This window comes from Rhinichthys klamathensis, unplaced genomic scaffold, assembly GCF_029890125.1.
Source record: "Rhinichthys klamathensis goyatoka isolate OS25496 unplaced genomic scaffold, OSU_Roscu_1.1 h1tg000035l_1, whole genome shotgun sequence".
Lineage (NCBI taxonomy): Eukaryota > Metazoa > Chordata > Actinopteri > Cypriniformes > Leuciscidae > Rhinichthys > Rhinichthys klamathensis.
In genome coordinates this window covers 2,431,319-2,458,608 of record NW_026606583.1, presented here as the reverse complement: position 1 = coordinate 2,458,608, position 27,290 = coordinate 2,431,319, and the positions used below count along the sequence as shown (strand labels likewise).

At 37.3% G+C, this 27,290-nt stretch overlaps 1 protein-coding gene across 6 annotated transcripts in view; it reads right to left on the bottom strand.

Moving 5' to 3' along the window:
* exoc6 (exocyst complex component 6) overlaps nt 1-27,290 on the bottom strand; it is a 73,606-nt gene that overhangs the window by 24,166 nt on the left and 22,150 nt on the right. For all 6 annotated transcript variants that reach the window (XM_056245859.1, XM_056245860.1, XM_056245861.1 and 3 more), the window contains exons 2-15: nt 21,092-21,263; nt 19,012-19,059; nt 18,791-18,881; nt 18,265-18,310; nt 15,664-15,868; nt 14,932-15,072; nt 13,870-13,938; nt 11,540-11,623; nt 11,412-11,458; nt 11,175-11,295; nt 6,372-6,443; nt 6,129-6,226; nt 5,920-6,025; nt 5,652-5,761 (exon numbers count right to left, since the gene is read on the bottom strand). In XM_056245859.1, coding sequence (XP_056101834.1) covers nt 5,652-5,761; nt 5,920-6,025; nt 6,129-6,226; nt 6,372-6,443; nt 11,175-11,295; nt 11,412-11,458; nt 11,540-11,623; nt 13,870-13,938; nt 14,932-15,072; nt 15,664-15,868; nt 18,265-18,310; nt 18,791-18,881; nt 19,012-19,059; nt 21,092-21,263 — 1,410 coding nt within the window. The remainder of the gene's footprint in view (nt 1-5,651; nt 5,762-5,919; nt 6,026-6,128; nt 6,227-6,371; nt 6,444-11,174; nt 11,296-11,411; nt 11,459-11,539; nt 11,624-13,869; nt 13,939-14,931; nt 15,073-15,663; nt 15,869-18,264; nt 18,311-18,790; nt 18,882-19,011; nt 19,060-21,091; nt 21,264-27,290) is intronic.

Genomic DNA, 27,290 nt, shown 5'->3' with positions numbered 1-27,290 from the left:
TCTTGCGAACGGGATCCAACAAGCATTTCCAGTCTAGCTTGGCTGATGGACGCGATTTGCATTTGGTTCTGTGTAGTCGAAGCTTGATCACAGCGCGCACGAGGTAGTGATCCGATCCACAGTCTGGGCCGCGCATCGAACGGACGTCCTTGAGTGATGATCGGAAACAAGAGTTGATCAGGATGTAATCCAACATCGCGGAGTCGTTGCCCGCTGGATTACGCCACGTAAGTTGGTGTTTCTTTGGATGTTGGAAGTGGCTATTCCCAATGATGTAGCTGTTGGCGCTGGCTAAGGACAAGAGGCGCAGACCATTATCATTGATCACACCGTGTCCTAAACGACCCATTGTGTTCTCCCAGCCAGATCGATCAATGTGGGCGTTGAAATCTCCAGCCAATATGATCAGTTCGGTCTGCGGAATCGAGTCCAACGTGAGTTGCAGTTGGTTGTAGAAATCGTTTTTGGTCGGGTCCGGGTTTGTCTCGGTCGGTGCATAGATGGCGACAAGGTGGGTTTTGGTGGTGCCATTGATGGTAAGGACCGCGAGTCGATCAGAGATCGGCTGGAACGAGACGACACTCCCGACTGCGCGGCGGCCGGCGGGCAACCATGAATCCGACTCCCGCCTCTCATTTTTCACCACCAGAGTAGTATAGTGTCATCTGGTCGTCGATGCTGGGCAGATGGTCGTTGAGCCGCCATCTATCGACGACCAGATGACACTATACTACTCTGGTACAAACTACAGAATGGGACTTCTTTTGTTTGTCCGATATATAGGACGATTCTCCTACTTTCTCCAAAGCTGATTCTACACTGCATATACGCTTCAGTCGAAGAAATTGGGTATAGGGTGGGTAGCCCTTTTTTTAAAATAAGATGGATGAACACTTGCTGCATGGAGAATACTATTTTTATCCGTTGGTTTGGAATATAAAGAGGTCGATAACGTACCGGATTCAAATATAACTCTAGTATCAAGGAAAAGGACAGAATGGGAATCAATTTCCACATTGAACTTAATAGAATCCACTATATTATTAAAAAAATCAACGAATTCATCAAACAGATGTCTTGAGCCCCTAAAAATACAAAATACATCATCCACATATCGCTTCCACATAACAATATTATATAAAAAATGGATATTATTCCAGATGTATCTCTCTTCTAAATATCCCATGAATAGGCAAGCATAATCCGAAGAAAATTTGGACCCTGTTTTTGTAAATAGTATTTATCCTCAAAATGGAAATATTTTTTTTCTAAAAGTAAAGTGATCATCGCATTCAAAAGGAGGGGATTTCTCAGTTCTTTGATTTAAGAAATGTTTCATCGCCACTAAACCTTACCTATGAGGAATGTTAGTGTATAATGAGACCACATCCATAGTTGTTAAAAAAAATATATATATTATTGGGTTCTTCCCCTTCTATATTAATTCCAGATAATTGTATCAAGAAATCACCAGTGTCTTTTAGATATGATGGGAGATGTTCAACCAAAGGTCTTAAAATACGATCTACATATGTGATTTAGGTTCCAGTAAACTTTCATTGGAAGCTATAATAGGGCGCCCCGGGGGCTTATTCACAGATTTATGTACCTTAGGTAGAGCATACATAACAGGCATCACAGGAAAATCATTAGTCAGAAATTTGAACTCCGATTGATTTATAAAACCCTTTTGATGTGATTTAAGTAAAAACATTTCAACCTCCATTTTAAAAGAAATGGAAGGATCACTATCCAGTTTCATATAATATGTAGCATCAGACAATTGAGATGTCACTTCAGAGATATAATCCAATTTATTCATCAAGAATAAACCACCATCTTTATCAGCTGGTTTCCAAACCACATCAGATTTCCTTGATAATTCAGTTAAAGTCCGACGTTCCTTAAATCCATAATGATCGTGTGTGAGACATTTCAAGATATTTTCAATCTCCTTATCAACCATGTTACCAAATGTATCGATTTTGGAGTTGTTAACCACAGGACAAAATACAATGCGTGGACGTAGAGGTTGTTTAGTATTGACCGACGTGTATTGTCTTTGAGAACTGTCCTTATGAAAAGAATACTCAAGTTTGATAAAATCGAGATTTTATAGATCTAAGTTGAAAGGCATCGGTAAGTGTAGGAGGAACATAAGACTCATAAGACATAAGTTGCTCCTCATCAGTACCTAAGGGGATGGTAGATAAGTTAAACACTAGACTTTGGTCTTGTACATCCTTTTCCTTCTCATGGGTCGAGTGTCCACTTTTTCTTCCCCTTCTGGGGAACATTGGCCTATATTCGTGTGCGGATCTTTTTTCTGATTTTTGATTTCCTTTAGAAGATATTACTCATCAGTTTGGGACTAATGTTTGGCGCTGCGCCTTTCCACCCCCTTGACTTATGAATTTGCACATGGTTTGTCTTAAAGCATATTAAAAACACAACATAAACAGAAACTATAAAAACTTAGACTAACTTTTTTTATTCACCATTTTAAACTTGAGACTTCAAAAATGGACACTGCAAAAAACTGTTATTTAGGGTACATCAAGGCAATTTCAAGCAAACTGATATTAATATTTGTGTGAGATAATTTGCTTTCCCTTAATTGATAAATTAGATTTTTATGAAGACAATTGTTTAAAATATGTAATTATCATCAATAGACATGAAAATGTACCCTAAATTGTAGAATGACCATTATTTAATTTATTACAGCTCTCTAGAATAAATTATTTTGATTGTTCAGTTGCAGCATTCTGTTGTCGAATAATTTTGTATGACAATAAATTGAATGTTTTACCAGGCCGCTGATTTCCTACATAACTGTGCTAGTTTTTAAATCAACCACAACACTTAAGACTCTTTCTTCTGACATAATGAAATCGTTTATATTCAAAACAACATTTCATGTCCATTTATTTATTTATTTGGTAAGTAGACAAGGAATTTAGCTTGTACTTCAGAAAGAGAGAGTAAAATGTAAAAATTGAGTAGCAATGTAGTGTTTTGTTGTGCTGCACTGCTACTTGCCAGACAAATTATCTTGCTAACCGAAAGCTATATTGTTTTAAAACCAACTGAGAAATGTAAAAAAAAAAAAAAAATTGCATGGCTACTTTGGGTTAGTTACTCCCCAAAATGACTTTCTTCTGTGGAAGGCAAAATACTTTTTATATAATATAATATATATAATAACAGTTTTTATATAATAACCTTTTTTTTTTTACATTGGACCCCATTCACTTTCATTGCATAGACAAAAAAATTTTCGTTCTTTTTTTGTTCTACAGAAGAAATCTCTTTAACCAAGCATAGCATGCTTGCCGTCTGCACCCATCAGTGTTGACCGGGTCCACAACTAGCCCTACTGCTGCCCAGAACGCTTGTAAGGTGTGAGTGTTTACAGGACACTGCTGGTTGGTGTTGATTTTACAGTTGGGGACTGTGTGTCTCAGTGTGAGGTGTTGATTAGGAGGAGTGATCAGGTGGCAAACGCTCCATGAAGAAGTGCAGAGGTCGCTCATTATCGCTTGCTTAAATAACAAAGAAACCATTAGAGAGGGGTGTGAAATCGGCAGTCGTTTGCATTGATTAGCGGAGGGGAATAGACTGTGTTAGATCAATCCATAAGTGTTCTGACAGCCTCGTGTGGGTCTCCTCACACACACTCCTCTCACTGCTCAAAGCAAAAGAAGTTTCATCAGTTGGCTCAAAGTCTGTGGAAATGCCTAGTGCAAATATTGGTCAAAATATTGGGCATGGCGAAGCACTGGTCAACCACTAAAGACCCCGATATTTAGTACTTTGCATGTTATTGAAGAACAAACTGGTGTGACGTAATTATGAACAAAATCAGGCCAAACTAAGTTTGTTTCTGGAGTTGGAAACAGAACAGCTTGCCAAAGCAAACATTCCAGAAAAGTTACTCCAGCTAGTAAACACCTTCGAACTACCATTGGTCTGTGGCGATTATGTAATAGGTAGGTGTGGCTCTGAGTCTCCGCCTTTCTTGATGCGAAAACCTTCTCGGGTTAGTTTCTTCTGTTCAGTCCGTCGAGGTCAGATGAGAGTAAAAACATGAACACACAGGAGAGCTGCTTTATAAAATGAAGTTATAATTCTAATTGAAAGAGACACTAGCTCTTTTCCATCCACCAATTTTTAAGCGAATTTTGGGACATTGCATAAAAAACTGCTGGATGGAAATGGCAAAATGCACATAAATTCAAAAAAATTGCATAAAAAACAAGATAACTTCATTGCTTCTCGTCTGAGTGCTCTCAGGCACAAGCTATTTATTATATACGAGAAATTGTATATAATACATACAGTGGCTTCTCCTACTGCACCAACTTTGTTTTTCTTAGTGATATTTAGCGGCAGTTTATCAGGAAGTGACGATTTTGTTCTCTTCGGCTCACTGGATGGAAAAGGCGCTTGGTTCGCAAATGTTTTATGCGATATTCCAATTTTGCGCACAAGTTAAATTCGCAACTTTGGATGGAAACATCACTACTGACAATTTTATCATGTTTAATACCATAAAGCTGCTTTAAAGCAATCTATTGCATAAAGTGCTACATTATTAAAATTGACTTGACTGGATTACGAAATTGCAGAGCTCGTAAAGACATATCCATGTCGATATGATCAGATGCTTTCTGAACTGATGTTTTCTCACCACTGTCATTTTGTTGTAGGTTTATTTTGATATTGAGAGGAAAGTGCGCAGCACATATTTACATATTCACTAAACGTCGGAGTCGGGATGTTCGCTAACAGTATACCACTGCAAACGTATTTCAAACTTCCTTTTACCCCCTAAGCAAAGAACTGCGCCGTGAGTGGGCCTTAAAGAAATAGTTCACTTCAAAATGAAAATTCTGCCATCATTTACTCACCCTCAAGTTGTTTCAAACCTGTATGAATTTCTCTCCTCTGCTGAACACAAAGGAAGATATTTTGAAGAATGTCGATAACCAGACAGTTGATGGACAAAATAATAGGAAAAAAATAGGAAAGAAATACTATGGAAATCAATGGGGTCCACCAACTGTTACTGACATTCTTCAAAATCTCTTCTTTTGTGTTCAGCAGAAGAAAGAAATGAATACAGGTTTGAAACAATTTGAGGGTGAGTAAATTATGAGAGTATTTTCATTTTTAAGTGAACTATTCCTTTAATCTCTGCTGCTGAGCAACAGGGCTACTCGCATGGAAGGGATGGTGGGAGGTAAAATCCACCGGCTATGTGCACTTCTAACCCTCTGGGAAAGAATTCGAGGTGCCGGTGACAAGCACAACACAGACCCCTCACAACAGCCAGCCGAATGCCACAGAGCTTAAAGAGAACAAATATTGTCAGAAGTGATGCCTGGAGGTGGAAGGGAGGGTGGTGGTTTTAAAGTCAGTCCAGACCCATAAATGAGGGCTTCCCATGAAGACTGACAAGAGATGAGTGAAGGACTGAATGACTGAAACTCTGCTGCTAAGTGTTTTCTATTGGGATGTTTGGCTAACAAGTGCAACTCTGCATCCAAAGCAGAATTTCCATCAGTATCTTCATTTCAAGCATGCTGGGATGGAATGAGACTGAAAGTGTTGAATGTCTGCTGATGAAGATTGTGGAGTCTGCTCACCTGCGATGGAGTGACTCCGAGAACTTCAAGCTGGCGTAAATAAACTCCTTTACTTGAGAGTAGATTTGAGGCACTGACTGGGACATGGGCAGCTTCTTTGGAAATTGTTGCTGTTTAATGAAGAAAAAAAAGTTACATTTGTGCTTTTATGAATCAAATATCATCACTTTTGGTAAATATATACATTCTGAGACTACTCTGACACTATACAAGGCATTAATTACTTCAATTAATTGGCCAAAATGGCGTTTTTGAGTGTTTGAAATACCTTTTCTATCTCTGCATCATGGAAGGGGAAGCGACTGACCACAGCCTTATACTCTTCTTCATTCTCCACTGGAATGGGGCTGTAGTTGTCCTGCTCAAAAATATCCCTGTTTCAGAACAGGAAACACAGATGTCATTGCATAACACAAATATAACCACATGGATTCACTAACATTAAAAACAATGCAGTTGTAGTTCAGTTCAGCTCACCTGAACACCAAGGCCCATTTCTTGAGCAATGTTTCATTGTACTGATCTCGGACCTCAAACAAAAGGTCAAAAAGTCTGTTCACAGGGAAGCCATAACCCTACAAAAGCAAAAATAATAATAGTGAGTAAGCAGCCAGAGTAAAAAAAATGTTTTAATACATTTAAGATTAATAAAAATATCAATAAAATGAAATGAAATGTAATTGGAAAGCAACATGGATATGCCTTAACCAATACATGTACCTGTAAAGTGTCTGCAAATATAACTATCAGGTTCTTCAGTTCGAGGACCAGGTCGGGATCACTGCAGTAGGACTGTTGGGTTAAAAATAATAATAATAATGATTAGCCTGGTTAAAACCAGGCCATTCTCAGTTGTAACTGAGTTATGGTCTGGCAAAGCGTCAAAGACAAATCATTTCCAGAGGGGCGTCACCAACGGACGTCGCGGATAGACCTAAAACCAATCAGAGCGATGAAGGAGATGACGTATGCAGAGCGGCGGAGAAACATCTCCGATTGTTGTTCTTTGCTCGGTTTTAACTAAAAGGAAACATTCAAATCACTTAAAACAGACGCGATAGCTGATTCGAACGAGTGATGTTCGACGGCGGCATCCATCTTTGTAATGTAGGCTACAAAATCTGCTTCAAAATCCCAGCGCTGTCGTCATCGTGTAAAGCCCGCCCCAACGTTTCTGATTGGTGCCTCGATTTTGACGGATTGGAAATGGGCTTGAATGAGCTCTTTGCCCGACTAACTTTCAGAGCAAATCTAAATTTGCCGGAAGTTGTCTGGGTTTTCCCAGGCTAAATAATGATAGGAATGACAACAAAATAATGCAACTTTTACATTAACATTCTTCACACATATGATTAGAACATAAAGCATATCTGAGTGAATCTCTCGAAGAAATGTTCAGGTCATATATTCTTATAATATATATAATTCTGGAAATGTGAAAATTCAGCTTTTACATCACAGGAATAAATGACATTTTTAAATATCATAAAACAGAGAACAGGAATTTTACATTGTAATAATTTGTTTAAAAACTTTTCAGTTTTCACTGTATTTTTGATCACATAAATGCAGCCTTGTTGAGCATTAAATTCTTCATTTAATTTTTTTAAAAAAGTCTAACAAAAGTGTGTGTGTATATATATTTAGTGCTGTATTAATCGCGATTAAACGATTCTAAAATAAAAGTTTGTTTAAATATGTGTGTATATATACTGTATGTATATATATATATATATATACACACTCATACATGCAGTATACACACATTATATAAACAAAACTTTGTTAGAATTGTGATTATTCGGTTTGACAGCAATAATTAATCTTTAATTAATTATCAATTAATCATAAAATGACATCAAAATGGCGAAATTTCTTAATGGTCTTGGATTCAAGCTTAAATTTCTTTCTTTCTTTCTTTTTTAATTTTGGGATTAAATATGAGCCATTTCTTTCATTTGATTCGCTGCAACTGCACAATAATAACTTGTGTTATCCATTGCTTCACACAGAGGAACCAATACTCACTGAAGCACATTTCTGTGGACCAGATTAGTTTAGGTTCAGCATTTCACTCTAAATGGGTAACTCACAGCCAGTCACTTATTGATCGAATACACTTGTGTCTTAATGAGTTTTTAGGTTACATTAGCATCTAAATGAGGCCGTCCGACCCTCCCCCCCTCGCTGATGGAGGCCTGTCCATGAGGTTAAATAGGAGAGAGCAGTGCTTGACCCAGGCAGGGGAGTGATGACTGACAGGGTTAGTGAATGTCTGAGCACACAGACCTGCCCACCCACTGCTGTATGAAACCACACGGCACCATTCCCCAAAACAGCAGCACAGATGATCTGGAAAAATCCTTGAGAATCTGCTTTTGGATTTTTCCATGTGTTCACACTCACGAACCACATTTCATTATCATTAAAAAAAAACATTCAAGCTATAACTGCCATAGAAACGTGTTGCTGCCCCAGTTTTTGGCAATCTAACACACTTCTCAGTCCATGGAAGTTTGATTCCACCACACAATAAAAAATGTATATGAGTTTATATCTCACAATTCAGACTTTTCTCACAACTGCAAGTTTATATGTTACAACAAGTTACTTGTAGCAATTGTGACATTTGACTTAATTCTGGAGTTTGCATCTCTGACTTTTTGTTCTGGAATTCTGAGTCTACATCTTGCAACTGACTTTTTTCCCCCTCAAAGTTCACAGTTTATGTCTTGCAATTTTGACGACTTGTCTTGGAATTCTAAGTTTATATCTCGCAATTCTCACTTTTTTCTCCTCAAAGTCTTAGTTTACATCTCATAATTTTGGCTTTTTGCCCCAAAGAATTCTGAGTTTATGTCTCATAATTTCACTTTTTGTCTTGGAATTGTGATGTACATCTTGCAATTCTTACTTTGTTTCCTCAGAATTCTGAGTTTATACTTGCAATTTTCACTTTTTCCCCCTCAGAATTCTGAGTTTAGGTCTCACAATGTTTTCCCCCACCATAAAATTAAAAAAAAGTTCTGGCTTTTTTCTTTCGCAATTGCAAGTTTATGTTGCAATTCTGACATTTCTTCTCAGAAGTTTATATCCCGTGGCGGAAAAAAAGCTTCCATACAATCAATTACTGATGAGTGGTTTTAAGTAGTTAATGATTCACAGTAAACTGCAGATGTGAGTTTGTCCTAACGCTATGAGATACACCCTATACGGCTGGCATCTTCAGCATTCGCAAAGATCTCCAGAGCTTTTAACCATGAGCCAGACGAGCCTCTTCCAGGTTGGTGGGGTTTGATAATGAGGGTGGTTGTACAGGAGCTGCAGGTTTGATTTACAGCCCCTTGCACTAGTGTGATTCTCTTGTTAAACATTTAGATAGGGCGCAGTGGCCTGCCTCTCAGACGTGGGGAGTGAGTGCGTAAATCACACGGTTAAATAAGCACTGGTCAAGCTGCAACACACGCCGTCACTCCACACTTCAGGACATGATGTACTTCATTGACAAAGCATGTGAACATGAACACAAAAACACACACATGCAAATATGTCCCTGAAAGAGGAACAAAACAAAGACCTTAGAAATGGACAAAGTCAAGCAAATATTTTTATAGAGTGTTATATCTCCTCCATTGTCACACAATTGCTTCAAGAAAACAACCATGCTCAGGCATTTCCTCAAGACATACACATTTTTACCATGAAACCATATTTTCTAAACTTACAAATTTTGTTGTCATTTAAAGAAAATGCCTTTTGGATTGTACAAATGCAGCCTGACCAGTGAGTTACACACTCTAGGTTCCCACACATTTTGACCAATGACTCTCTAAGACTTTTCCAGTCATTAAGTATGACTTTAAAACATTTTTTATAGAGGTTTCTGGGGGCTTTCATTTTGCATGGCAGGAATCAATTCTTGGAATTAATAGATTTAAATGACTGTACAAATGTCTCCAAAAACGATCTATTTTTTCTTTTAGGCAGCTCAGGAGCTAAGAGGGCTTTAGTCGTGTCTTTCCGTGAAGTTTATTTTCAAAACAAGGCATTTGGAATGATAATTGGAAGCATTTCCTGGTGAGCCCTTTCAGTGGCCATCCATTCAATCTGATCTAATGGAGAGGTCAGTTGGGCCTAATGAGGACAGATTGCAACAATAACAGCAGATTAACTGTGAATATTCTAAACTGCTGGGGCTGAAAGTGTGTTTGGAGGGCCAGTCAGTTGTAAATCAGTGAGGGATTATGCAAATACCCTGCGGCTGGAGCTCACAGCCTGAGTCCTCTGGCCCGAACAAAGGGGTCAAGCCTGCTCTCTCCCACTGCTAGCTAACTTTCAATCACAAAAAAAGAGACTCGGACCAGAGCATGGCAGAGAGAGAGAGAGAGAGAGAGAGAGAGAGAGAGAGAGAGAGAGAGAGAGAGAGAGAGAGAGAGAGAGAGAGAGGGAGGGTGGGGGGTGGGGGGGTGCATCCCCCGCATACTCAGACTCATTCGAGACTTGTGTTGTTAAAAGTACCTGTACTTCGGTGCCAAGTTGATACTTAAAGGGATAGTTTACCCAAAAATTTAAATTCATCAATAACCTCATGTTGTTCCAAACCCATTAGACTTTCGTTCATCATCTGAACACAAATGAAGGTATTTTAACCTCTATTGACAGTCCATGCAACAACTACTTTGACACCTAAAACAATTAATAAAGAGAACGTAAATCTAATCCATATGAATTGAGCGGATTAGTCCAAATTTTCTGAAGAGAATCAATCGCTTTATATGATGAACAGGTTGAATTTATGCTTTTATTCACATATTCATCAACTCGCACATCAGTTGTGGTAAACGGAAGCTCAAGCATTTTCGCTTGATGTGCGAGAACCAATGAGGTTCATTCTAGTGTTACGCACAACGTTTGAGCTTCAGCAAGAACCAATGAGGTTTGTTCTCGTGCGTCAAACCATTTCGGTAGAGCTTTTGGTTGAGCTTCTGTTTATGTTCGTTTATATATGAATAAAAGAAAATTTGGACTAAACCACTCAATTCTCAAATGTCTTTATGAACTTTTTGAAGCGTCAAAGTGGTAGTTGTGCAGACTGTCAATGGAGGGACAGAAAACTCTCAGATTTCATCAAAAAGATCTTCATTTGTGTTCTAAAGTTGAACGAAAGTCTCACGGGTGACAATTTTAATTTTTGGGTGAACTATCCCTTTAAGTCTTGCAGTGTAAATGCAGTAGACCTGCCATGTGTTCTGTTACCTGTAATGTGTTTCTCTTTGTTTTTCATTTTTTTCATTTTTCATTTGATGTCTTAGTTGAAGAATATTTGAAGGCTACAATAATGTATGATTTACTTGTAATTATTAGTATTAATAATTTCCTAATTTAATTTTATTATTATTTTTGTATTTAGTTGCGATAGTTTTTGCTATGGTACCGAAATTGATACCAATAACTTATTGGTACCGACTACTGAAATTTTGGTATCGTGACAATAGTTGAGACGTGTGTGTGTGCAGGACTCACAGAGTGTGTGCGAAGTACTGCGATGATTTTGGACAGGGCCATGTTCCACAGCTCATCTGTGAAGGCTCTGGTCACCAGACCTTGTGTGGCGTGTAAAATGTGATCTTCCACCACAAAGAACCTGCAGAGCATGATGGGAGTGGGCATTACATGGTTTAAATCAACTTTGTACATAAGAAAATGAACACACTGCCCTGCACATAAATATCTTCACAAATAAATCCAGATTTTACTTACCCAACAATCTGATTAAAGTACTTTCTGTAGCCCTCCACTGTTTCATGCTGGAGGAGAAAAACGCACCATTAAAACATATAGAAACAAATCAAATTGACGTGATTGTTTAAAGAGCAAAGAATACTAACCATGTTAGATTGAGGCTGCAGTACTAGTCTTGCTTGTTTTTTCCTTTGCTTCCTATAGTAATTTTCAAATGTTTCTCTGTCTCCCTAAAAAAAAAGAATATGCCATTAAAGAGGGTTTTAATAACCAATTAATTTCCATCTAACTTAATTTATACAAGAGCATTTAACTTTGGACTTCCACGGCATGTAATTATGCATTTTACCCCAGAGCAAATCGTATCTGGAATTTATCAAATGAGTTTCTGAGAACTGAAACTAAATCTTGTGTTGAAACCAACCCAGGCTCATTGTACATATGTGACTGCCTACATATCTGCAAAACATGAAATATACAGCTCGAAGTACATTTTGCTGTTCTTTTCAGGTTACATATCAACAAGAGGCACTTTGCAGATCCAGGTTTATTAAACAGCCCAGTGTGATGAAGAAAATGTGCCTGTGGGTAGCACGTTTCATGGCACTTTCTAAGTGAAATGTCCAGTGACTGGTGCTAAATAGCGTGTTCAGTTTTCTCAGAAACAGTTCAAACGTGACTGCGGAAACATTGGTTTGTTATACATATTATGGTAGTTTGAAAATGAAATGTCCAGTGAGTGGTGCAAAAAAAAAGTATTGTGCTTTATCATATACCCTGTACACTAATTCCTACCCTAAAGCTAACCGATAGAGTTAACAAAAACCCGCCCCCCTTAGTTACTGTTGCTATCTCGGACAAACACACAGAGTTTTTAACTGTCTTACAATGAAAGCTGTTAGTGTGAAAACCTTGTCCCAAGATGTTTTCGATCAATTTTGGACACGGAAGGACCATCTCTCTTCGAGGAGCATTCAAGTGGGACTTAAATATGCCATGGAGGGATATATAAAAGATTTTTAAATAAATATGGTAGGTAACAAGATTAATTTGGAAGTGAGGGTTTACTGATCACAATGCAAGCGGGAGAAGCACGGTCGTCACGATCACAGATGGCTGTTTATGAGCCATCGGGTGTTTTTGACCTACTGTACATGACGTGAGAACAGTTAGCTATTTATGTTTGTACGTTAGCATGGACTCACTAACTTTAATTGTAACTTAATGAGAGAATGACAACCAGAAAATGAACGTTTTCATCTTCATTGGGATTTGGGGTTGAATCCTTAGGGAAACTGCGCTCACATCATTGATATTATAAATAAACCGGGCTTCAGTCGTATTGCGCAGATAATTGTGCACAGTACGGTGATTCAAAACATGAATACCCATACCCATCCTCTCAGGATACCTGGAATCAGTGTTACAAGTACCCCAGGCACATTGTTTTACCATTTATTAAGCATAAACACTATAAAACCGATGAGAGCTTTGGATCTTCCAATGTTTTCTTTATGGCGCTAAAACCTAAAGATGTCCAGTCCCCATGCAACTGATACTCAACTGCCATTGGCTCATCTGCGTTCCAGGGGAGGGGCTTACCAATAGGTCAATTGTGCAAAAAGGAATAGTTGTTTTGCTGCCTCTAGTGGTCATTTTATCTGGAAACTGTATTGAATTGTGTGTATAGTTAAGTTTTTGTGGTTTATCAGAAATGTATCAGGCAGAGTCAAATATATATCCAACGAGCATGGGTTGGTTTACACATACAATCCCTCTGAATGTTAAGCACCCGAGCCCCCTTTCTCTCTCTGTGTGGCCGAAGAGTGGCCCTCGGCCCCTGCCAGCACCTGTGAGCTCACGGGTAGCACAGCGGTCAAAAGCGCTCGTGTTCTCATTAACTGAACCATTGAGGGGAAAGCGCTCGACTCATCCTACGCCCAGTGAATGCACCGCAGTTTGTGCACAATCTGAATGCCGAAGCGAACAACTTTTTCACTGCTTTGTTTTTATGGCGAAAAGGGGGTTACTGCTCGGTCAATCCCATTAGATGCTGCAGTCTGACCCCTTTTGTTGGTGTGCTGATGGACTCTGGATTAGTTCTGACCAGATGAGCGATGGCACCAAGCGCTAACAAACTCGATTTCATCTCTCTATAGTTTGCGCTTGGTTTAAGGCAAAAATAATATTGATGGCACGACTGTCAAAACTCTGGAAATCCCTTTGCTTATTTAAGCCATTAATGTTTGAGGAGCCACTTGGGAGAAAGCATTTCAGTGAAAACGCACTGTCAACTCAAAGGCTGGGCGCCTATTAAAAAAAGATCAACAGGAATGTTTCTCAATAAAACACATATTCTGTTGTAATGCAGAAACCAAACAAGGATTTCATAACATGTTATGAGATGGGCTGTTGTTATATTGGTTGTTCACTGTGTGCACGGCACGTCTGTAGTGAAGGAGACTCTGGGAATTACCAAAACAGTGTAGATGTGAAGACATCGGTAGACTGGTGAAAAATCCACCAGATCCTGCGCCGTCAAGACCTTAAAAAGAAAACGAACAAGGTTCAAGGAACATTTCTTGACCCGAGTGGCTTTGCTGGCACTAAACAATGAAGCTTCAAGTACGTTTTAAATCGATCAAACAACATATACAAGTTTAACAAAATATTCCTTTAATAACAGGTCCTCTTAAAGGCATAGCAGTTCATTTATGAAACAGATTGCAGTTTACACCTCGTCTTGAAATAAATGTGTCTCCAGTGAAAGGTTATATATTTTGCATTCAAATTTTGTATTTTATTAATACTTTTAATACACGCACATAGACTATTTCTGTCGAATACACTGTCCGGCCCCAAAAAAGATGGCGTGAGTAGCTTTTCATTTCTTAAATAACCATGTAGGAAGATGTAGGCAGAGTCACATATATCTTGACTCTTGCATTGTCAATACAACATCTTGAACAAAAATTGATGCACCCCTTCACGATGAAATAACTTCACAACATTTGTTTCCATCAAGAGGTGCATCAATTTTTAGTCAAGATCGTGTATTGACAATGCAAGAGTCAAGCACTCTGTAAAGTCTATTCCAGCACATCCCAAAGACTTGCAATGAATTTAAGGTCTGGACTCAGAGGTGCCAATTCATGTGTGAAAATGATTCTTCATTCCTCTGAACCATTCTTTCACAATTTAAACATGTTGAATCTTGTCATCCTAGAATATGGCCATGATGTTTCTTCCTACATGGTTGTTTAAGAAATGAAAAGCTACACACTCCATCAATAAGCGTTAAAAGAACTGTTGCCAAACATATAACATGCTAGAAACATAATAATCACTGCAATAATGATCCAACCATAGACTCTTAAGCATTTGCCTATTTAAATCCAAACAGCGATTTTCTTTTTCTTTTTTTTTTGGCCATGCAGTGTATAATTTTTGTAATGAAATCTGGACATTTTCCACTGAAAACAACAAATTTGGGACACACTGATGCTACTCTTCCTCAAAATGTGACTGTACATCATACCTCCTCATCCATCTCCTCTTCCTCCGGGCTCAGGCCGTTGTGATGGAGGGGTGTTCGGCCGTTCAGACCGTACAGAGGTTTGGCACAGCTCAGAGTGTCCTGCTTCTGCACCGTACTATTAAACGTACGGTGCTGCTGAGCCTGTGAGAACAGGGTGACAGGGAGAAGACCAACAGTAACTTCAACAGCCTACAATGCCAGTCACGACGTCATATGTATTGAGCTAACGACTTGCAACTTTAGATTTCTATTAGCTACATGAGCGACAAATTTAGTACACGTTTCAAAACCTAGTTAGGTGTCTACATAGACAGCATTCTAAAGCATCACGGTTTTGCGTGATATGTAGACGCAAATATGTAGATGTACAGTAGTTACGTTCAATTCTTGAAAGAATCTTAAGTCGGTAACCAGTCGAGAACCAGTTTGAAATGAACAGATCAAAAGAACCAAAAGATCCAGAGGATAACCTTGAAAAACTTCAACAGTCAGAACCAGACATTTCTGTTCCTTTGTGTCGGACATTACCAAAAAGCAGACTTATTTTGTACGTTTTATTATGATCTCTGAATCAGGGCAAATCAAGTCACATTTTGGAAGAAAGGTTGATGGTGTATTGACTCATCATTTCAATTTTGTTCATTTTGAACAAAAAAAAGTTACATAAAAATAGTGCGGCTTTAAAAAAGTAGGCAAATTAAATTAAATTAAAAATTAAAAAAATAATCCAACCTGTCTCATTGCGGTTTCACCAATCTTGTCCGAGTGTTTTCGGATACTTTCCAAGAAGTCTTTCAGGTCGGACATGGAGATCTCCTTAATCTCCTCTCGGAGTTTAGGAAGTGTCTCAGCCATAATTTGGCAGAACCTGTACTTGCTCACTCTGGGAATATAAATGTTTTCTAGCTGCTCCATGGTTTTCAATGCAGAGTAGTATCTGAAATGGAAAAGATTCATGTCAGTCACCACTTTACTAGTCCATAAAACCCCTTAAAATCAGTGATATTTCTATATGATAACAGCTAGCTGTTATCATATAGAAATATCATTGATTGTAAGGGTTAAATGTGTGTGTGTATATGTGTGTATATATATATATATATATATATATATACACACACACATTTATTTATTTATACAACTGAGTTACCTCAGTTTGTTGCGTATGGAAAATAGATTTACGCATTTTATAGAAGTCATTGCTTATCTCAACGCACAAACCAGATCATCCAATGATTGTTGATCTCATGATCACTTTTTTCACTATTTATTTTTCAATATTATTTGAAAAACTAAAGTGTATTTTTTGTTGTTGATGTTCCAATTGGGATTCAGGACAATTTTCATGTTATATTTTGGTTGCATTTTTGAGTTAATATAACTGGTTGTGTAAAATAGGCACATAACTTCATATAAAATACGAACATAAAATAGGGCCCTGAATCTAATCAAATTGAAATGTTTGAGGTATTGGTAAATATTGTATCGCTGGCTAAGAGAGAATCAATGTCAGATCAGATCATGATGAAACACCCATAATCCAGAAAATCTTTAATATTATTTGTCAAGAGTTTTTATAGTTAACTACAGACCATTTATGGCTATTAAGCCATTTTGCAGCTTTGCTGTATTAATATAAAGTGTCTGGGTATCACAGGTGGACGTTTATCAGCATTGCACAACAACACTACCACAACGAACTTTGGGAAGACTAGACCAATAACTGAAGCTGTCGCATCAAATAGCTGCAGAAAAAAAGTTTATAAATGCTAAAGAAGTTTATTAAAAGCTTGTGTTCTTACTAGCCTGTGCTCTCCACGTGCATTTCTTTATTTATTTATTTTACTTGTATTAATTAAGCGTGGAGGCCAAATATTCCATCTAGGAGGTCTTTTTCCATCTATATCTACACCAAACTATTTTTGTTTTCAGAATATATGCAACATGGACTCAAATATAACAATTGTGCACAATGTATGAATGTGCCGTCCATGTTCAACGTATTAATACGTTTATTAACTTGTACAGCCGGTGCCTCTGAATGCTCCCTGACCTCACCGCTCTGAAGTGCGCGTGCGTCCGTGTGGAAGGCCAAAGTGGCGCCCCTTCCCAGCGAGTGTTACATGTGAACTGCGAAAGAATCCCTGCCTGATTAAACCATGTCCCAGCCTAGTCATTAGTCCGCAGGGGCGACACACAGATTAATGGAAAAAAACTTTGCGCTAATTGCCTCAATTTGGAGGATGCCTGTCATGGGCCTGCCGGTACAGGACAGTGCTGTGAAGAAGGGCACACACAAGGTCAATTGTCTTTGAGTTTGAATAGTTTATTTATTCATGATGTGTCCTGACTGACAAAGTAGACCTTAATGGACAAAAAGGGTCATTATTTTCAAGTTCAATGTGACCCTTACATTCATGCCTTCTTTCCAGGAGAAAAGATCGAACACTTCTTCATGTTTGAATGCATTCTTAGCAGAATTATAATAGTTCAATTGATTTTTTTTCATGAGAACACTGGCACTTTCCACACACTCCTTTACTTTTTAAAGCAAAGGCACAAATATCATGTTCTTTGAAATGAAAACTATTAGATATCTTAGATCAATTACTATTTTACATAAAATTATTACTTTTTTAGTACATACACGTATAAATGAAGTTCAAATGTCTGCTCAATTCATTATAGAATTCATTTTTTTATTATTTTAATAGCCAATATTATACATATTTCATTGCTTTATCATCACATGACTTTCACCCCATTTCCTAATTGTGACACCATGGAAGTGACATAATTTGGACACTTTCTTCAGCAATCTGTAAATAGTCTCGTTCATTTTTTCTACAATTTTACACTAATTGTAGTTTTGACTACATTCATCAAGCTCATTCATTCAATGATTATGACAAATATTACATGGTCATGAGTATATTTTTTTCTCTCTCAAATTTAAGGAATAGGTATCAATAACTAAAAACCAACAAACCGACCTTTGTCCTAGACAAACCTACTTAGGGACGACATAATTTTGATTGAATCTGCAACCTTGTTAATTTGGAACCATAATTTTGTCGTTTATTTTTTTACACATTATACAGAATTTTTATTTAATTTTTAATGCTAGAACATCAAATCATTCAAATAATAGTTTTAAACTGCAAACCTCAAACTTAACAACTTAAAAAGTTCATATAATATTTAGTTGGACATCATGAGGTGGATGAAAAACACTGCTTTTGCTGAACTCCTTTTTGAAGAGTTTCAAACCCATTTCATCACCATTAATGACTATGACTGATTTGCAAAGATAAAAACTGTGAGTAATGTTACCTTTTTGATTCAAGCTGCTCCTTCAATTTGCTGTACATTTCCAGCACTGTAGAAAAGGAAATAAAAGAGGGTAATATAGAGGGGGAAAGACATTGTATTAAAAAGAAATCTTAACTGAAACATTTAGTTAATTCAGTGAATTGAAACCACTCCCTAAATTTCTAATATTACTTTTTGAAAGAAGTGGACTAAAGAAACCACAACCTAACTTAATTTATCTACAGCATCATCCAACAGGTTAGTTTGGTTAAACCACTGTAACAACAGAACATCAAATTCTCTTTCTGTCTGTCTCTTTTCCTAACAGTTAGGAATTTTTGTATTAATTTTTAAGTCAGAGAGACGGTAAGATGTAAACACAGAGCACTGATTAATGAGGACCTGGACTGGTTACTGTAAGGAGAAACCTGGGAACATTCACATTTACAGTTTCTTGATTGCGTTTACTCGTCTTTTGATGAAATCTCTAGAGTGTTTGCAAGCCATACGGCGAGCGCCTTTCGGTTACGCGAACGCGCCGTCTCACCGGGAATGCAGAGCTGCAGCTTCTCCACCGTGGTGGCCATGTTCCTCTGTTGAACCCGGCAGCGGATGACCTCCTCCGTTTGGGCCGTCACCTTACATAAGGGAAGGTCAAAGAGTGTGAAGCCCTCTCAATTAACGAGACAGTCCTCTCTGCTCTATTGTCTGATAATCGACATTCTTTTCTAACGGCAGACATGCTAACAAAGCCAGACTGTGCCATACCTCCCGTCCGGCGTCTTGAAGTCTTCGATTGGTGTCACTCACTTGGCCCTTAAAACATAATATCACTTTTGTTAGACAAATAAGCCCACAATTCCCTGTTGTAACTGCTCACCCTTGTAATCAGATCATACTTCATGAGGAGTCAAGAACAAAGGCACGCAAATTCAAATTAAATGTGCAGCGGGAACTTGAACTTTTGGTCGGTAGGGAGCTTTTATGGCCGGTAATCGCTTCTGACAGCCCTTTCTAACAGATTCTGTGACAAACTTCTCAATTTTACTTGGGATTTTTGAACTTTGGTTGTTCCTCTGGCCCTGTCAAACAATTCAAATCAATGACCCAATTGACCATTGGTCCCTTGTTGGTAACTTCAATGAGCTCTATGTGCCATTCATTGTCTGGGACAAAATGTGGATAGCATTTTCTGGTAATTAAACATTTAATTTTTTTCTTATTTTTTTCGGCTGAACACAAACGCTGGGTGGCTGATTAACATCAAATTTGAAGACCTCCACACCACTGCGCCAGTATAGTGGCCCAGGTGCAGGGACCGCACGGCCGGAGACTTTCCCACATATTAAGTCTCATTAGGTCATCGTAATAAGGAACCGCTTTTTGAGTTTATTTAAAATCTCTTTTATTCGGGAACAAAGGGGGCCAACGACCTCATTGATGCCGTATGTGCTCTCTTGTTATCTGAATATGCTTTATGTAATTTGGGTCTAATTACGAGGATTGGTGAGCCACTCCTGTGCCGTTTGGTCACCATATTTCACTCTGGGAAGTGGAAAGGGAGCTAAAGAGAATTGGCGTGCGATTCCAGTGCGAGGTCTGGAGCGCCGCTTAACCTCATGAACGCGCAATGACCGGTCCGTCGTGGACGAAAGCTAGACACTGTGTCTCTGCATCCAATGGGAGTTTGTGGAAACCAACAAAAAACAGCACAAATATAAAAATTCAATTGTGCAACAAACTTTGTTCTGGAGAATGGTGCTTAACCTTTATTAATACAATTTCAAGGCAAAATAATTGTTTACTGTGTACTCTACTGTAGAAGAATATATGTTCTCTTACGCCATTTTAAAGGCTAATACTGTCTAAACATGGATTTGAAATAAAATACCCCTCTCTATGGACAAAATACCCAAAAGTACTTTATAACAACATTATGCACAAACAATATTGCAAAATAATTGCCTTATTATGTCAGTAAAAAGCATGTTTTTTTACATTGTTTTTCACTAAATGAACATAAGGGATAATATTTCATTTCTTATTATTTTCTTTACACTATCGTCCAACAGTTTTGGGTCAGTATTGTTATTCAGAAGTCTTATTCAGCAAAGACACGTTAAATTGATTAAAAAGTGACAGAAAAAAGACATTTATAATTTTACAAAATATTTCTATTTCAAATAAACGCTTTTCTTTTGAACTCTATATTCATCAAAGAATCGCAGCAAATCAACATATTAGAATGATTTCTGAAGGATCATGTGACACTGAAGACTGGAGTAATGATACTGAAAATTCTAATTTTAAAATATCCTCAAATACATTTATTTAAAATTTTATTATTTCAAAATATTCCAGGTTTTACTGTATTTTTCATGAAGGAAAATGAATCCTTGTTAAGCATAAGAGACTTATTTAAAAATTCTTACCGACCCCAAACTTTTGAGCGGTAGTGTATATGTACCATTTTAAAAATACAAAGTAATAATAAGTAATATAATCTATATATATTTCTTATTACAAAATTATTAGTGTGTAAAAAAAGTGCCACAAGGACTAACAAAGCATTTTGACCTGATTCTATGGAACTTAATAAAAGCTTTTCAACATGATTTAAAATCAGAGCAACATTCCTGTTTAAATAGTTGTGGTTATTCTAACTATCACCAGCTCTGTTTAGTATAATGCTATATTTTCCAGTACCATGATTTCACCACCTGAAACTATTATAATACCATGGTATTGTCACAATATATAGCAGGGAAGAATTTATTATTTCTCAATAATAATGACAAGCTTATAATTTCTAATCCCTGAAATAATTTTGATCATGATTTCCACCTACCATCAGTTTCTCAGCATCCGCTCGGACTTTCAGCAGTTCTGTGATGGCGTCCACGAATCCCTGATGATGGAAGTTGCACATTTTCTCAATCTCTCGGTCATGGTTGCGTATTCTGGCATCAAGTTTCTCCATAAACCTTTTGTGTGCGTTGGGCTGATCATCATAAACAGATCTATAAAACAAACATCAAATTAATACATGAAACTATTTCAAACAACAAAGAAATCTTCATTAAAGATGTATTTTTTTCATGTTGAACCACCATTTCTAAACTCAACTACACTTTTATTTATAACGCACTTTCAAAACAATTAGAATGGACCAAAGTGCTGTCCATAAATAGTAAATCACTCTAAAATAAATAGAAACATAAAATAACTTCAAAACACGACACCAAGAAAATCATACAACCAATCACTCAGTTCTCAGACCTAATCAAACGGCTAAAGTCATTTTAAAAAATATCCATGCTTGACGAGGATTTTAAAGATAATGGCAACACACATTTCAGAAAAGGTAAAACACCTATTATTTTAATGTGATTAAAGGGCAGAAACACACTTGGCGCTGATGTCCATATCGTGTGTTTCCCCTTCAGATAACACACACTTCTCCTTCAATACTCTGCAGGTGGTGTTCTCAGCCTCAGAGCATGTGTGTATCAGTAGCTGTGGTAGTCTGTGTACAGCAGGGAGAGCTGGCGAAGCGAGGCCAACAGATGGGCCGCTTCTTCAGTGTGCTGTGAGATCACAGAGTGTTTCGCCCTCCTCACTGCTCCAGATGGCCAAGAGAGCCGTCTCTCTCAGTGAAGAAGAACAGAATAATCCAAGATGATTCAGGGTCTTCACTCACTTCGTGACACAGACGGGAAAGTGTGAAGGGAACTGACATTGCACAAGTGCTGCATGAATTCTCATTTACAATTGATGTGAAACAGTGAACAAACCATTTTATTTGTTTCAAAGCAAAACAGAATGTTCAAAATGTTCTCTTTTTTTGGGACTTATTACCCATTAGTGATTGATTGGATTCCAAAAAGTGGTATAAAATGCCATGGTATTACCATGATTCATAACTCAAAGTGGGCTGTAACACATTATTAGAGGATCCATGAAAAATCTGAGAGAAAAATTATTTCTTCTATAAATGAATATCAGATCTTCTATAAATGTATATAAGATATTAATGAAATATGTTAAAGACAATATTTTAACAAAATCCTTTGGTACATTGCAGGTTTATTACAGTTAACTAAAACAAAAACTATAAAAAAAAATAAAAAAAACATTTGTTACCGGAAATAAAATAAATGTTATATAAAATTAAACAATTACTTTATTTTAGCTAGTTGCCAATGCAACATCTCATTCTCTTTTAGTTAAACTTGATGTACTAAAATAAACTAAAACTTATAAAACAATAAATTACAATTAAAAGTTATAGACCTAAAAAAAAACTAATAAAAAAAAAGACAACAAAATTACTAAAACTTGAACTAAAATTAAAATGGAAAATATAAAATTCAAAAATAATTTTAAATATACATATAAACTATAATAGTGTTTAAATGATCCTAAAATAACCCTTTACAATAGAACATTTCTTTTTTTGAAACACCATTTAAATGGGTTTTTTATATTCACATGTATTTTATACATGAGAAAATGTAGCTGGCTTTAGAGATGGGGCTGGATGGTGGATGCATGAATGATTCTCCAAGTGCGCCACCCTGTGTGCAACAAGGGAACGATGCATGTTGAATCTGATGCATAAACAAACCAGCACCCATAGATCAGTGCACAGAGTTTACACTGACTGAACATGACACGGTTACTCATCACAAGTGACAGAAGTGATTGTACACATGTAATAAGTAATAAAGATGACCTTAAAACACTCAAATTCATTAATATACTGCCATGCATTAAATAGACCCAACGATATGACAAGTCCCAACAACATTCAGAAGGGGAACGTGTTTTCTATACTTCGGAGCAGTATAGGCTATAAAACACCATATCACAGACTCATAGCGGTCAATTTTTGACAGTTTCCATGGATAATTGAATTAAGCAATTAAAATGATATCCCTATAATGTGTGCATAAAATAAAATACATTAGTTTTCTTGTCTTTATCAAACGCCCATTCGATTCAATTTTCAATTCACATTTATTTGTATAGCGCTTTTCACACATCGTTTCAAAAGAAACTTTACAGAAGTGCATATGTGTCTACATTACAATTTAGAGTGATCTGTTATCAGAGATGACTGTGTCCAAGTTATACATTTCAGAAATGTACATATATATCACACGGTTAGCTAAAAATAAATTAATTTAACAGTGTATTAATTAAGGGCAGAAACAATGACCTCATTGAGGTAAAGAATACATTTTGTTAACAAATGTTTAGGATTATTGTGTCGCAGCCGCATTCCGTCCAGCACACCTTTCTTTCCTTCAAAGCGGTGCGCTTTCGTTCCTCCCTAAAAACCCAGCCAAATAAGTGAGTGTTGTAAAATGCAGTCTCCTGTTGCTAAACTATGGAACGTGTTTGATATTAAAAACTGGGTATTAAAAGCACATTAAGGCACAAAAGAGACACTAGCTGCTTTTCCATTACCCTTCAAATTGCGCAAATTGAAATTGCCAATTGAAAATACGCCCAAAGGAAACACGTCGATTTCATAAAAACTACCATATATCGCAAAAAAGTGGTGGTTCACATGAGGTGGTTTTCCAGGCAATTCGGAGAAAAAAAACAATATTTCGCAAAACTGCAATGGAACAATTTTATCCACCCATTTACAGGTCACCTGGCCTACGTAAAAGTCGATCTTTCTTTCTACTGGTTTCTAAAAAACAAAGAATTGCCACAATTTATGCTTTCCTTGTGATTAATACTTGGATAACACACCTACGTCTCCTTCGATTCAAAATAATGGCTAGTGCAGTGGCTGCGATATACTTAAACCTATCCGTTGCCATGATTTTTAGTATGACTTATCACGAGAGTGAAAAAATTACGCTTTAGTCGCATAACAGCGCTTAATGGAAACGCAAGTTCATTTCGCAATAGTTTTTTATCGACATTTAGAAAATATCGCAAAAGTTTTGCGCAAATCTGTAATGGGAACCGCTACTGTTCCCCAGGCGGCTTTCTGTGCGGACGCTCTGAGACGGAGCCGAATGCGGATAAGCAAATGGGCTTTGGATACGCGAGTAGAGATATAACACTGTGGGTTATATCTTAAATAAGCGTACACAGTTGAGAAAGAAAACGTGTGTGTAACAGTATATTGAAACTGTGCATTCGCTCTTAAAGTGACAGCAGCCTAATAGCTGCTGCACTCTGTCATTAACGTTACGTTAATGTCATTTCATTCTGTTGTATTTATTTGTCTGTTTGGTTTGTAATTACTTTCTTTGCTCTTATTGTATTGCTGACTGTTACCTTGTCTAATGTCATTATTTTGAGGAACTTTTCTTACATTGGTTAACCCAGATATTCATCTGTGCTGAAGTATTGATAATCGTGAAATTTCACTGAGACTTTGATCATATAGCCTACCAATAATCGTGTTAAATAATTGTGATTTCAATATTTTAATACCAAAAATAATTTGCCATTATCGAGCAGCCCTAGTTGGCATTGTGCAAATTTGTTGCAAACCTACCGGTACGTAGGTTTGTGCAGGAAGTAAGACTGGAATTAAGCAGTTCTCTGATTTTTTTAACTTTGCAGACCTTTTACATTCATAAAGAGCTATAGCACAAACGACATGACAGGTAATATCCGAAAAAGCTAAATAGGGGCACTTTAAAATACAAGACAAATAAGAAGAACAAAGTGTTGTGACATGGTGTGAGGCTAACAAAGTTCTGCTATTGATTTGCTTCCTTGTTTTATAGAGATGACTGCCGTAACTGAAAATCCAAAGGAACTCATTACAAAACATTATGAATCATGATGACGAGAATAATAAACTCTTGAGTCTGAATATTTGTTCAAAGATCCATTCAGACAAGATAAATGGTTTATCTCATGACTCTGATGTGTGAGTATCAGCATCTGAACTGTTCACAGGTTTGTTTGTGTGAGAGATAGAACTTGCTTTGAAACTATTTCATGAGACATACTGGAACTGAAGCATCTGAACAGTGGCAGCAATTAGCATGGGGTCATATGAAACGAACAGCATTAAATAATCTCAACCAAAACTACAGACAAAAATAAAGATATTCATAATAACAAATTATTATCTAAGTCTTGGGTGGCTCACGGCTAGTAAAACCGCCAGCTGGCTCGATCTATCTGATGCCAAGAAGAAGGTTCGGATGAAATCCAGGTTGCCATTGGCAACACAGCCTCAACGTCTAGACAGTGAATGGACTGTTTAAACAACCTTTAAAATGGCACAACTACACAATGTTGCTAGTTCTGAGTGCATTTTACCAAGATGTGATACAATTGCTAGGATGTCTTGAGTGGCTACTGGCAGGGATGAGAAACCAGTTTCATGTTCACAAATTCTATTTGATTAGAGGATATGATGAGTGAACACCAGATTTTTTTCAATGGTCCACAAGGGGGCAAAGAATTTAAACCAAACAGCTTGTGTTTATTTCTTGTTTTGGTCAATGTTTGCTTAACGACAATAGCCTTTTAAATTAAGTTGTCATATTCATTTATTTTCAGTCAGCTGTACTCCATATACTGTACAAACAAACACATTTACATGGGCCAACAAAAATATGAAAACTTTCTTTGTTTTGAAAACAATATGTTCAATGTGAATTCTTTAAGATTAAGTTTATGTTGTGTAAATATCCGATTAATCTCATATAAGATGCGTTTGGTTCTCAAAGAACCAACTGTAAAGTAGGCCTACTTTTAGTTTACCGGTGTTCATTCACTGTTTTGGCTTCAGCTCCTGCAGCTCAAACTGGTCAATAGAGTGCATTAGAGCCCGTTCACTAAGAACTTTTTCCATTCATTTTTCCCATTGAGATTTAAAAATAGTCTTTGTTAAAGCGTTATAAGTGATGATGAACCAAACCAACCAGATACGAGGTAACTTTTAACATAAGAAACTTTAATTTTAGGCAAAAAGTATTAGAAAATGGGACAAAAAGACAAAGATAAAAGACTGTGTACTTCATGGATTAATGAGGGAAAGAACAACAATCCCATGAAGTATTGGGAATGACATAGGGTGCTTTCACACTAGCACTTTTGGTGCGCACCCGTGTTCGATTAACTAATTGATGACATATGATTCGATAAAACTGTATGTTCTGTTTGTTCTCATTCACTTTCCTGACAAGCAGAGAAAATCACATATTTAATCTCTTACACGATACAAATCGTCACAATCTCAAATGATTTTGCCTCATTATAACAACTTAAAATACTCCATTTATGGTTATACAGATAAGATTAAGTCGTCATTCGAAACTGAATAAAACAAAATAAAAACAAAACATTGTGCTTTTGTAAAATAAAGAAAACAAACAGGATGCCGCTTTCTGCCGTTCCAGTTTCCTTTCGATGTGGAGGACGTCACAAAAATGAATCGAAACTCAGCGTATAGGCTACTAGCAAGCTCTTGCGTGCCAACTGAACTCTTGTTTTGGGTTGGTGCATAGATCATGGCTGTGTCCGAAATCGCCCCCTATACCCTTGAATAGGGCACTATTTGAAGGGACAGCCATTTGTAGTGGTGTCCGAAACCCTAGTGGATGTTATTGAGTGCACTCATTCAATCCCACAATGCACCGCAATAACAATTGTACAACTGATGTACGCCCAATGGCTATCGAACACCCATAAAGAAAACAAACTGCGCTGGTCCAGCGTAATATCATACAGCTATAAATTCCTTTTTAATTGATCAATCTTTTCATTACTACTGGAGCTGCCAGTTTGCTACGTTTCAATCCATTATTAAACAGCAAGCATGAGAGTATATGGAGTACTAGGGAGGGAATAGTGAATGAGGGTATAGGAGGTGATTTCGTCTTCTGCTCTTTTTCCTGTTGTGGCGGTTAGCAAACAGTGTTATATTACCGTGTGCGCTTCTTCTGGATTGGAGTGTGGATCGCCTGACTGACTGTAGAGTCAGTAGAAAGACAGTAGCCTACTGACATTTTAAAAACGCCTGCTTTTAAACGCTCCCGCATTTATCTATGCAAGTG